This window comes from Bos indicus x Bos taurus, chromosome 16, assembly GCF_003369695.1.
Source record: "Bos indicus x Bos taurus breed Angus x Brahman F1 hybrid chromosome 16, Bos_hybrid_MaternalHap_v2.0, whole genome shotgun sequence".
NCBI classification, from domain to species: domain Eukaryota; kingdom Metazoa; phylum Chordata; class Mammalia; order Artiodactyla; family Bovidae; genus Bos; species Bos indicus x Bos taurus.
In genome coordinates, this window is record NC_040091.1 from 72,967,113 (window position 1) to 72,979,293 (window position 12,181).

The 12,181-nt window shown below is 51.5% G+C and overlaps 1 protein-coding gene across 7 annotated transcripts in view; it reads right to left on the reverse strand.

Moving 5' to 3' along the window:
• Positions 1 to 678: 678 nt before the first annotated feature.
• Positions 679 to 12,181, reverse strand: part of CAMK1G (calcium/calmodulin dependent protein kinase IG) — a 30,946-nt gene continuing 19,443 nt past the window's right edge. For all 7 annotated transcript variants that reach the window (XM_027565717.1, XM_027565722.1, XM_027565720.1 and 4 more), the window contains 9 exons: positions 10,284 to 10,422; positions 9,514 to 9,637; positions 7,753 to 7,828; positions 5,998 to 6,110; positions 5,166 to 5,244; positions 3,200 to 3,287; positions 2,551 to 2,969; positions 1,658 to 1,785; positions 679 to 1,523 (listed from right to left, as the gene is read on the reverse strand). In XM_027565717.1, coding sequence (XP_027421518.1) covers positions 1,695 to 1,785; positions 2,551 to 2,969; positions 3,200 to 3,287; positions 5,166 to 5,244; positions 5,998 to 6,110; positions 7,753 to 7,828; positions 9,514 to 9,637; positions 10,284 to 10,422 — 1,129 coding nt within the window. In that variant the 3' untranslated portion in view covers positions 679 to 1,523; positions 1,658 to 1,694. The remainder of the gene's footprint in view (positions 1,524 to 1,657; positions 1,786 to 2,550; positions 2,970 to 3,199; positions 3,288 to 5,165; positions 5,245 to 5,997; positions 6,111 to 7,752; positions 7,829 to 9,513; positions 9,638 to 10,283; positions 10,423 to 12,181) is intronic.

Genomic DNA, 12,181 nt, shown 5'->3' on the forward strand with positions numbered 1-12,181 from the left:
CCAGAGGAGCTGTTTTCATCTTTGAACAACTATCCAGTTTCTCATTTGTAGATGGAGAAATAGAAACCCAGACATGGGGAGGAAGTTGTTTGAAATCACACAGCTCCGAGAGGCAGAACTAAGACTAGACTTTGTGTCTCTTGGGATTTTAAAAAGAAGCTATAAACGTGTGTGTGTGTGTGCGTGTCGGCAGATATGCAAGCGGCACGAATATTTGTGTGTTAACTGTGGTTCAGGCGCCATGCTGGTGTTCTGTCTACATTAACCGCATGGTCGTTACGGATCACAGTATTTATGGAGCGTGTGCATTTTATTTCATGATATGGGTGGCAGTGTTGTTCCCATTTGATAGGCGAGGAGACCAAGGCCCCAGAGGCTCACAGATGTGGCAGGCAGGGCTGAGCTGAGCCTCAAACCCACGTTCATCTGTTACAGGCATTAGGATGGATGCTGGGCCGGGCTGTCTGGGTTCCAACGGCGCCTACTTCCAAGGGGCTGTTGGAGAGGAAAATGAGTCGATGTGTATAGCTCACGACACTGGGTGCCTGGCCCACCCCACAGAGCTCCTGCCCTCGCCAGATCCTGCCTGACCTCCAGCTCTCCATGCGTCTTCCACTCCGCAAAGCCCAGAAGCCCCTGGGCTGCTTCTGACTTAGAGAAGGACCAAAAGAAGTCTCATAGAGAAAAATATGTCCATTTTATTCAGCACAACACAGAGCAGGAAGCCGGAGGGGGCGGAGGACAAGAAAACAGGGGCGGGACAAGAACAATGAGCCTGATTTTCAGGGAGAGAAAGGAGCAGAAGCAGGATTTGAATGACAGGCTGAAAGGACAACAGTCGACTTCCAATTTTTACTTAATTGAGTGTGTGTGTGTGTGTGTGTGTGTGTGTGTGTGTGTGGAGGCGTCCGGCCAGGATAAAAAGTGCTTACAGTACCTAGTGGTGGGTTTCTGTTTCATCTTGGAGGGTGTGGTACTGCTTTTGGACGGGGGTGGAGGCATAGGCCGATCAGAAGTGGATCATCTGGGAGTTAGGGAGTTGGGAGGTGAATTCGGAGAGCTCACAGGCAGACTGCGATGCTGCCTGTCGCTCATGCAGACTGACAGGCCCCTCTGTCAAGGAGAGGCAGGAGCATGTGTGTGCTGAGTGGGGAGGCAGGGTAGCTGCTTCATATGGCTTTGCTCAGAGATGGCAACACAGATGGGCCAGCCCGTTAAGCTTTTCACGACGACACAGACCTGGGCACGAGCTGTCTACGCACCCTGCACAGAGCCACCCCAGCAGGGGTGGGTGTGTCGGGGTGGGGGGCATGGAGCAGGCAGGCCCGGGAGGATGCCACTTCTCCTGCCCGCAGCTTCCCGAAGCTCCACCGCGGCTGGGGCTCGCTCCTGGGCCTTCAGGGAGGCTCTGGCCTGGGCGGCAGCCGGCTGCTGCATCCGATCAGGTCTTGGTCTGCTGCTTTCCCTCCCGCCGCAGGGTAGACTCCAGGTTTGGAAGGGCGAAGAAGAGTTGAGTATCTCTCCTGGAGAGGAAAGGGGTTGAGGGTTGGGGTTGGGGGGTGCTGCCGCCTCTAATACCCTCTGTAGCCCATTGTGGAGACTCCGGGGCAGGGCTCTCCCCCTGAGCTTGAGGCCTTCCTTCCTCTAGTCCCCTCACCTGAAAACTGTAGTGAGACAGACATGGGCCCTGGGGATCACATGATGAGACAGACTCCAGTCTGCCCCACCCGGCAGTGGGAGCTGCCGCCGGCTTTCACTGGTACCATGACTTCTGATTTGAAGTTCCTGGAAAGGAAACGTCGCAGCAGGCTGTGGAGTATTTGGAGAAGGAGGAAGGGCCGCGGTAGCCCTCTGTGCCTGTGGCAGCCACTCAGACCTCCCTTCATGAGGTGCAGAAAGTACAAGCCTTTACAGAGAAGACGGATGAGATAAGCAAGCCCCCTAGTCCTCCCAAAACACAGTGTCCCTGGAATCTAACCCCCACCACTCACAGGTACACACTTTCCTGCAGGCGTTTATAGTCCCTGATGCCTCACTAAACTCTGACAGCAACACTGTAGGGTTTCCCTGGTAACTCAGAAGGCAAAGAATCTGACTGCAATGCAGGAGACCTGGGTTCGATCCTAGGATGGGAAGATTCTCCTGGAGAAGAGAATGGGTACCTAGTCTGGTATTCTGGCCTGGAGAATCCCATGGACAGAGGAGCCCATTGGGCTATAGTCCACAGGGTCGCAAAGAGTCAGACACGACTGAGCAACTTTCACTTTTCCTGTGGGGCAGACTGAGCAGGTGTGATCCAATCAAACCATTTTACAGACGGGGAAATAGAGACACAGATGGACATGTCGGGGGCCACACAGCTGGTGAGGGGTGGGGACTGGGCTGGAGGCATCTCCATTGACGCCCCCGACCCTTTCCAGAGCTTTTCTACACCACGGAGCTGCTTCCAAGTGGGAGAGGCTCCCAGGTCTATTTTTTTTTAGCTGCATTGTCCTGAGTTCTTTCAGCCCCAGGTTGAGCAGGACTAAGCCTGGGGCTGGAAATACGTACTGTTTTTTGTTGGCCTTTTTGAGGAGCGTGGGCTCGGAGCAGTAGGAGGCGTTTGCTTTGGTCCCGACGTTCGTGCAGCTGGAGCAGCAGCCGCAGGGCCCGATGGCCAGGGGCCCCTGCTGCATGGGCACCAAGCTGCTGCTGATGCGGAGGGAGCCATTGACCAGGCAGTTGAGGGACCTGCCCCCGGGGGCCGCGGGCTGGGGGCCGTGCCGGCAGGGCAGCCGGGTCAGCGTGGGGGCCGCCGCGCTTGGGCCCGGGGTGGCGGCTGTCTCGGTGATGGTGATCTCCGGGGAGGTGGGTCTCGAGGCTGCAGGGACGGGCGGCCTGTTCTCCGCCTCAGGCCGGACCCCCGGGCTCTGAAGGTTCATGTGCAGCTTCCGCATGTGGTGGACCACGGCCGCTGCGTTGAAGGCTTGCTGGGGAGACACGAGACCCGTCTCTGACCGTCTCCACCCCAGAGGGCCTCCAGCCTTCCCTCTGCCCCATGGACGCTTGAAACCAATGTGCGCACCTCTCATTTCACAGAAGGGTCCAGGGAGCTCCAGCGTCTGCCGGGAGACCCCAAGGAAAGCCCCCCGCCCCAGCTGCCCCAGCCCAGCCTCCAGGGCCCAGACGGCCTGCCCGCCTCCTGGAGAGGACAACTCACCCTCCACTTGCTCTTGGCGAAGTTCTTCTGGATCTGGAGGCTGACTGATGGGTAGATGTCCCGGTGGAGGGCTGTGTTTCCGTTAATCCTGTGGATGTGGAGGGGACACCTGGCTAGTGGTGGTGACGGGGACTCCGTCAGGGGTTGGGCAGGGGCTGGGCATGCAGATCCAGGGTAAGCTGCCTGGAGTTCCCCAGGACAAGGGCTGGAACCCCCTGGAAAGGTCATAGGGGGCCTATGGTTTAGAAGGGCTTCCTAGGTGGCTCAGATGGTAAAGAATCTGCCTGCAAGGCAGAAGACCCAGGTTTGATCCCCAGGTCAGGAAGACCCCCTGGAGAAGGAAATGGCTACCCACTCTAGTATTCTTGCCTGGAGAATTCCATGACAGAGGAGCCTGGTGGGCTACAGTCTATGGGGTCTCAGAAAGTTAAACATGACTGAGCAACTAACATCAGTATTACTACACTTTAGAAACTTGCTTTTGAGCTGGGTGGGCAACCTATAGCCTCATTGCCTGCTTTTGTAAGTAAGGTCTTACTGTGACACAAACACACCCATTCATTCAGCTATGGGCTATACTGCTTCCATGCTGCGAGGGGCAGATTGAGTAGTTGCCATGGAGACGATATGGCCAGCGAAGCCTAAAACATTTACTACATTTACTATCTGGCATTTTACAGAAATAAAATTTACTAATACCCCATCCCTTACCCATGGCCCAGTGTCAGAGGGCATTTGGCTGTTACTATCCTTTGACTCTAAACTTTGCACAGAAGCCACCTCCTCTCGGAAGCCTTCCTCTATGAGGCCACCCCCACAGAGGCTGCCTGTTCCCTGTCCCCTGAGCCTCTTATCCGTCCATCTCTAAGTGTCCTCAGACACTTGCCGTGTAAACAGTATTTCCTAGGTACTAAGGGACCTGGAGAAGTAACAGATGTGGCCCTGCTCACTGGGGGCTTACAGTGCAGGTTGGAAGCCTTGTTTCATGCCATGAACTAGAGTAATTCATGGTGAGCTGTGTGATTGTTAAAGAGAGATGGGAAGGTCTGTCTAGACTGCAGGAGCCAGGGCTTCAGAGGAGGACACAGACGGCTCTGGATCCTGAAGGATGCGCATCCACGGCAGGGCCCTCGAGGTGGTGAACATGTGACCCAAGGTGAAATGTGGAAAGAGCTTGGGATGGAAGAGGGTAGGAGAAAAATAGTCATTAGGCCTTTCTGGAATAGAGAAGGTGTGTTGGGAACCCTGACAAATGAAGTTGGAGGTGACAGGCCAGGCCAGATTAGGGAAAACCATGGCTTGCTGCAGTAGGAACTGGGGAGCTTGTAAATTTTCCAGCAGGTGGGTAGCACACAGAAAAGGAAGTGTTTCAAGACTTTCTTTACCTGCTTTGTGTGTATGTGTGTGTGTGTGAAGCCGCTTCAGTCGTGTTCAACTCTTTGAGACTCTATGGACTGTAACCTGCCAGGTTCCTCTGTCCATGGAACTCTCCAGGCAAGAAAACTGACGTGGGTTGCCAAGCCCTCCTCCAGGGGGTCTTCCTGACCCAGGGATCGAACTCCTGTCTCTTGCATCTGCTGTACTGACAGGCAGTTTCTTTACCACTAGCACCACCTGGGAAGCCCCTTACCTGCTTTACCAATTGGTTGCTTTGTGATTGTTCTCAAAGCGCCTCGCATGGAATAGGCTTTGATCCCAGAGTAAGATGATGCTCTTAAGCAGAGTAAAGTTGTCTATCTGGCTGCATCTGATTCCCGATTTGATGATCCAGCTGCTACTGTTGGATCAGAATCCACCTCATTAAATGCTGTTTATATCTCTGGCTTGATCTGATCTGTGCCCTTTGGGTGCTATACCAGTAAACAGCTCAGGGCAAGCAGACTCCAGGGAAATGCGTTGTGAAAAAGTCAGCGTGGTGTCCGAGGAGCAACAGCAAGGGTGTGGAGCCCACCCGTGCCTCACTCACCAGGGGTGCCTCAAGGCCTTCTCACAGGTGTACCGCTCATTCGGGTCCTTCTCCAGCAAGTGGCAAATAAAATCCTTGGCTGTGGGGCGCAACCAAAGACACAACAGCTAAGGACCAGATCTCATGACTGATGGAGAGTCACTTCCAGGCTGGTGGGTGGCACAGAAGGCATCTTTAGCTCATCTTCCAAAGAGGCAATTTTAAGAGTCTTGAAAGAGAAAAAGAATCCAAACCACCGAGCAGCAACCCACCTGAAACCACCAGAGTGGCTCCACGCAGCTGTGTCACCCACACAGCACTGCAGATACATCTCTGGTCACGAGGCACCCCGTGCCTGACGCCACGCGGGTGCCCGCCTGCACCAGTCAGGGGCCAGCACCACACATGGGCACAGGCGTGAATGCTGGCTTAGCTCTGATCCCCACTTAAATGGACCCAAGGACAAATACTGATGGCCGTCGCTCACACAGACCTTGCAGGCTCTCGGCTGGACAGGCGAAAGGCAAAACTCGGTCTTGGTTTTGTCCTTCCTGCCTGGAACGCGCCCCTGGGCTTGCTCTGCCCTCCTGGCCCCTCGTCTGAAGTACCTCCCTGCTTTTCTAGGCATCCCACGGTTCTGCCTCCAGGAAAACAAAAGCAGGAACCTTAGATGCAAATCATTTATTTGGCCTTTGAACCAGATGAAGATTTCTCCACTTTCCTTGGCAGCCTGTTCTGTCAGATTCCCCTGGGACCGTTAAGAGCCAGGACTGTCATCCGTTATTAAGCTCTCTTCTCTTGGCAGCCTCTGCCTTGAACCTGTTATTTTGTCTTTCCCTCAGACTGGTCTTACCTGACTCAGAAATGTCATCCCAGAACGGAGATTCAAACTCATAGTAGCCTTCCTTGATCTTCTCAAACAGCTTAGACTCAGTTTCTTCGTAGAAGGGGGGATACCCACACAGCCTGCGGTGGAACAGCAAGGTATATGCTGCTGAAGGACCCCGTCCTGGGCCAGCCGCTCCCCTCTGCCCAGCCTCCACTATATACACGGGCAGGCAACAAGGGTCCCCAGTCAGCAGTGTGACCAGTACATGGGTCTGCCCCTGATTCATGAATGATGCATGCATGTGCTAAGTTGCTTCAGTCATGTCCAACGGATGCAGGAATGATGCAGGTTCCATCAGATGTTTATGCAGGAACCAAAGTTTGGAACAGGTGGCCCTTTATATCCTACATTATATCCCCCAAACCCTCACTTTCTCCCTCCCCTGACTCTACATGGGTGCAAAGTCACTTCAGTTGTGTTAGACTCTTTGGAACCCTATGAACTGGAACCCACCAGGCTCCTCTGTCCATGGGATTCTCCACCCAGGAATACTGGAGTGGATTGCCATGTCCTCCTCCAAGGAACCTTCCTGACCCAGGGATTGAGCCTGTATCTCCTGCGGCTCCTACATTGCAGGGGTATTCTTTACCACTGAGTCCCTGGGGAAGCCCCCATGATTCTTGAAAAGTGAAAGTGTTAATTGCTCAGTCATGTCCAACTCTTTTCGATCCCATGGACTGTTGTCCAGCAGGCTCCTCTGTCCATGGGATTCTCCAGGCAATAATACTGGAGTGGGTTGCCATTCCCTTCTCCAGGGGACCTTCCCAACCCAGGGATAGATCCTAAGTCTCCTGCGTTGCAGGCAGATTCTTTACTATCTGAGCCACCAGGGAACTTTGACTCTTTAGATGATGTATCAACTATCTTCAAGAAGGATGGTAGAAATGTCTACTTGAATGTAACTTTCCAAGGGATTCTTTTTAGGCTGTTTTGTTCTTCATTCTTTAGAACCTAAACCACTGATTGGCACAGAGGAGACAGCCAATGACAATTTGTTGAGTATATCATTGAAGAGAAGACTTATTCAACATACTTTGAGGAAATAGAGAAATGCATCCATACTGAGGAGGAAATGATTAATTTCAGGTTGTTTTCCAAGAGCAAAGTTTGCTATCAGTGAGAAGGGATGCCGGGCAGGGGGTGGTGAGCAGCTTTGGAAAGGAGAGCCTGAGAACAAGAAGTCCAGTCTCCATTCGAATTGCGAGGGGGAGCTGGGGATTGCTCTCGAGTCACTGCAGGGCAAATAGACCTCATTTAGGCTTGTGGAGGAGGAACCATGACGAGGTTCATCCAGGCCATCATTTTGCCTTGGGCTGACGTTATCAGGAGAGAAATCTGAGACGCGAATATTGTGCCCCCTTGGCTTCTAAGTTTAGGATGTCTCCTCCTTCTTTAACTGTTCATTCTATAGAGTGGGATTCAGTACATTTATATACAGTAAATGGGGGTGGGATGCAGAAAGCGGGAGTGCCGTGTGGCTGCACAGTGGGTTCACACTGAACTCTGTTTTTATAACTGAGTGGCGATCAGGACAAGATCCTCTGGAGCTGTGTGCATTAGTAAGTGTGTGTGTGTGTGTGTGTGTGTGTGAATGCACGTGGACGTGCACATGCTTTGGAGGTGGATGCTGCTTGAGGTGCTGAGATGGGGAGGAGAGAAGAAAGGGTGAGCAGGCGCTGAGACTCCTCAGGAGCTGGGCCAACACCAGCTTCTACTCACAATATGTAAGTGATGACGCCGATGGACCAGCAATCCACAGCCTTGCTGTAGGGTTTCTGGGCCAGCACTTCTGGAGCTGCAGTAAACCATAGGAAGAGTCAGGCTGAGCAGGAGCAAGAGCAGAGGGTGAGGGATGCACGTCAAAGGTCAGCAAGAGGCGTAGAGAAGAGGGTTAGGGTAGCACCTGGGATGAGTTGATGTTTAAGGCTAGACATTCTCCTACAACACAGACAGTGTCTCTCCCAGCAGGCTAAATCTTTCTCCAATACACGAGGAGGTCCCATGACAGGCCCCATGACTCCTCCATCAGACTGGGGATCTCCAGGGCTAGGTTTCCTCCTTTAGACTTAGTACTCTGGAGGCAGGGTCTGTAGCTTTCCACTCAGATGGGAGACCCCCAGGGCAGGGATCCTTAGGGAAATCTGCAAGGTAAGGACTTTTTCCTCTCACGAGATGGGGATCTCCCTGAAAACAGAGGTTCCATTGATTGAGGAACTTCCAGACGGCAGGTAGGAACTGTCCCATCAGTCTCTGTTACCTCCTAAGGGCAGGCCTTCATCTTCCCCATCAGCCCAAGAGCTCCATGAGGGAATGGGCCATGTCTTCCTTTGACTGGCAGCTCTGCAGCAGTAGTGAGCTGCCTTCGGTATTTATCCCAGATACCAGTGATTTGTATCCAGTGGACTCAAAACCTGTTGGTAAGTAACCACCTCTCTTTCAGGGAGAGAGAAGATTCCCTCTCTTGAGTCAGGGTTGTACTTCCTACTTCCAGCCCCAACTACTCTTGATGAGTGGCCAAGAGAGAAGGGGCAGACGTGGATGCTCTAAGCTTTGGCTTTCTCCTTCCAAGAGCCCAGGAATGCTTTCTCCTGGTACCCTGCCTGTTGGCACCTTTTGGGGGGCCCTGGAAGCCTACAGAGCTATGAGGCAGGGGGCCCCACTTCTGCCAGTTTCCTAGGCTATGTCCTTGGGTATATATTTGGGTGCCCATATTTAAGTTCCTCAGATTCAAACTCAACACTGCACCTCCAGGATACCAGCAGTTGGGGGGGCTGAGGTCTCCTCCAGACTGGGAGAAAGGAGAGAGGGGGGCTACTGGCCAACCCCTCTGCAATCTACAGATCTCTGGGTTTGTGGTCTTGTTTCTGTCCCTGGTCTAGGTGGAAAAACAAAAGCAGGAAGCCTTGCTGCAAAAATGAGAGCCAAAGTATAGACAGGGCAGTGGGAAGGCTCAGGGTAGGATGTCTTTAAAAGATGTAGGGTTTGGGAGCAGGCAGAGGCGTTTCAGATAGATTGAAAGTGAAAATGAAAGCTTCTCAGTCATGTCTGACTCTTTGTGACCCCATGGACTATACACTCCATGGAATTCTCCAGGCCATAGTACTGGAGTGGGTAGCTGTTCCTTTCTTTAGGGGATCTTCCCAACCCAGGGATCAAACCTAGGTCTCCCGCATTGCAGGTGGATTCTTTACCAGCTGAGCCACCAGGGAAGCCTAAGAATACTGGAGTGGGTAGCCCATCCCTTCTCCAGCGGATCTTCCTGACCCAGGAATCGAACTGGGGTCTAGTGCATGGCAGGCAGATTCTTTACCAACTGGGTTACTCAAACCTTATACCAGATAGATTGGGTGGCCCTAAACCTCACACGTGACTGCTGTACTGGGATCCCACTGTCTCCTCACAGCAGTCTTTTTCTGTGAGTAATATCCACGTGGAGGGATGTAGCCAACTGGTCAACCTCCCTTCTGTCCCCAGACTCACCCACGTAGCCTGGGGTCCCACAGGCAGTGGACATGACACCATTCTGCTCCATCTTGGACAGCCCGAAGTCTGTGATCATGATCTTAGAATTCTCCTCGGGGGTGAGGTACAGGAGGTTTTCAGGCTGTGAGGGAAGAGAAATATCATGTAACGTAGGATACAATCACCTGAAACACACATTTATTTCCTTTCCCCCATATCTAATTTCTTAGGAAGCTGTATCCTGGGCTTCTGACTTTAAGGCCAGACTTATTTCCCTCTGTTTTTCCTATCTTCTTCCTACTTGACCTTCATTCACCATAACTCAGCACCATGTATTTTGCTTTTGGCCCTGACTTTACTTAGCTTTATAGCTATTGATGTACTAACCCTTCCTTCTTCTCATCCCCAACTACTCCAAAATTGTTTTGTTTTTTGAGGAAACCAACCCTTATTTTGTCTGATCTTTCTAAACTCTGGTACATGTCTGGTGCAATGTTGATTCTCAATAAGTATTTATTAAATACTGTATTCAAGGCTGTGTTCAAGGAACAGCATGGATTTTCTCGGTAACCTCGTAGGGTGAGGATAGTGAAAATCAGAAAAAGGCTGAGGTACAAATTAACAATGATTGTTCAGTCACCCAAGATTTGTTTTAGAATCCGAGAGTGAAAGGGACCTTAGGGATCATCTGGTTCAACTCTCTCATTTTACAGAGCTTAGACTGCCCACGATCCATGCAGTTTCCCAAAGAATCATTCCATGTTTCCCGGAGGGCCCCATCTCAGCACCTTTAAGTCTCTGTGGACGATGCCGTTCTCATGGAGGTATTTCACAGCTGACAACACCTGCTGGATCACCAGGCTGGCATCCTTCTCTGTGTAGACGCCCCGTTCCAGAATCCGGTCAAACAGCTCCCCACCAGAAACACTGTGGACACAGGGGCAAGTGCAGGAATCCAGCCCTTATTTCAAATCAAAGGGATGTGAATGCCTTTGTTCTCGAGCTCTGGGGACATAGCGCCCTTTGATGGAGAAGGCAGGTTTCCATGCACCACCGTTCAAGGGATGCCGGGGGAATTACTCCAATCTCAGGATACATCCTTTTGAGTACCTGGAGTGCTATCACTAGGGAGTCATTTCTTTTAGCCAATCATTGACCTCTCTCTAGAAACTCTCTTTTAAAATGGAAAATACCACGGTTTAGGGTTTCGCAAGAAGTCAGTTTTCAACTAATACAACATTGTAAATCAACTATATTCCAATCGTTGCTTCCTGTGGACATATTTCACAGCTGCCTTCTTTCCTGGCCTGGGACACAGGGAGCCATGACAAAAGGGAGAAGTGAAGCTGAAATCAGACAAAGTAGGAAAGAGAAGGAAGTCCAGATGAGGCTAACTGGGCTTCTGCCAGGATTTCTTTCCTCATTTTGGAAAACTGAGTTACCTAAAGCTGAACTTATGAGGTGGGGTCATAGCAGTGTTTTTAGGCTCGTGTGGTACAGTATCTGAGAGTTCACAGGCGCTTGAAGATCAGGTCCAACCTCACGTCTTGCTGTTCTCTAGCTACTTGCACCAAGTTTTCTGTCAGTGCTGGAACGCGTCAGTGGCACAGAATTCCCTCCCTAAGACAGGTTGTTATATTGTTTGGCATCTTCTTAATATTTCTATGTATTATGATGGAACTTGGCTCCCTGCAGTTTCTACAAGTGACATTGCTTGTGGATATCCACACACGTAGGCACCATGCAGCAATAAGGGAGCAGAAATTTCTTTAATCAAAATGCACACCGTCCTGTTCCTTTTGTTTCTTCCTGAAGCTCTGGGCTCTGTTGTGGGAGCTGGAGGCTCATGAGAAAGATATTCTTTGTCCCTGACTGTGGATTCCTGACTCACAGCAGCCTGGGTCCTAGAGCTGATGCTCTAGAAGGCTTGGCAGGACTTTGTGCATCGGTGCGTGCTTGATCATGTCTGACTCTTTACCCTGTAGCCTGCTAGGCTCCTCTGTCCACGGGATTTTTCCAGCAAGAATACTGGAGTGGGTTGTCATTTCCTCCTCCAGGGAATCCTCTGGACCCAGGGGTTGAACCTGTGTCTCCTGCATTGGCAGACAGATGCTTTAGCACTTGAGCGACCTGGGAAGCCCTTGGCAGTACTTTGGTGACATCTAAACCTGCCCACCCTCCCACCTGGGTGACTTGTGCTAATTCTGTTGACTTGGTCTCATTAAGACGCCATGTGATCCCTGCTCACTTGTTCGTGCTGCTCTGGGTCCCTCTAAGCTCACTCCCTTGGCTGCTTGCTACCACTATTCACTGGGCCTCACGTGAGTCCAAGAGTTAACAGCCTGAGTAGACTCAATAAAATTCTGGGGAATCAGCCTATCAGTCAAAAAGACTGCATCCACCTTTGCTGAGATTGCAGGGTTAGCGTATGTGTATGTGTGAGTGTGTGAGTGTGTGTGTGAGTGTGTACCTTATACACAGAAGCATCTCTGAGCCTAAGGATGAGCCCTCAGGGGCACTGACTAGCCCTATATCAGTCACTCTCAGGCATAGCTTTTATCTGGATGTTACCATCACATGGACACCTTTGTAATGTGGCACCATTTCTATCCAATACACGGACACAGGAACAGTCTCAGCTTATTTTTAACACTGGGTGGCTCTCTTTTGAGAAAGTCACTCTTTC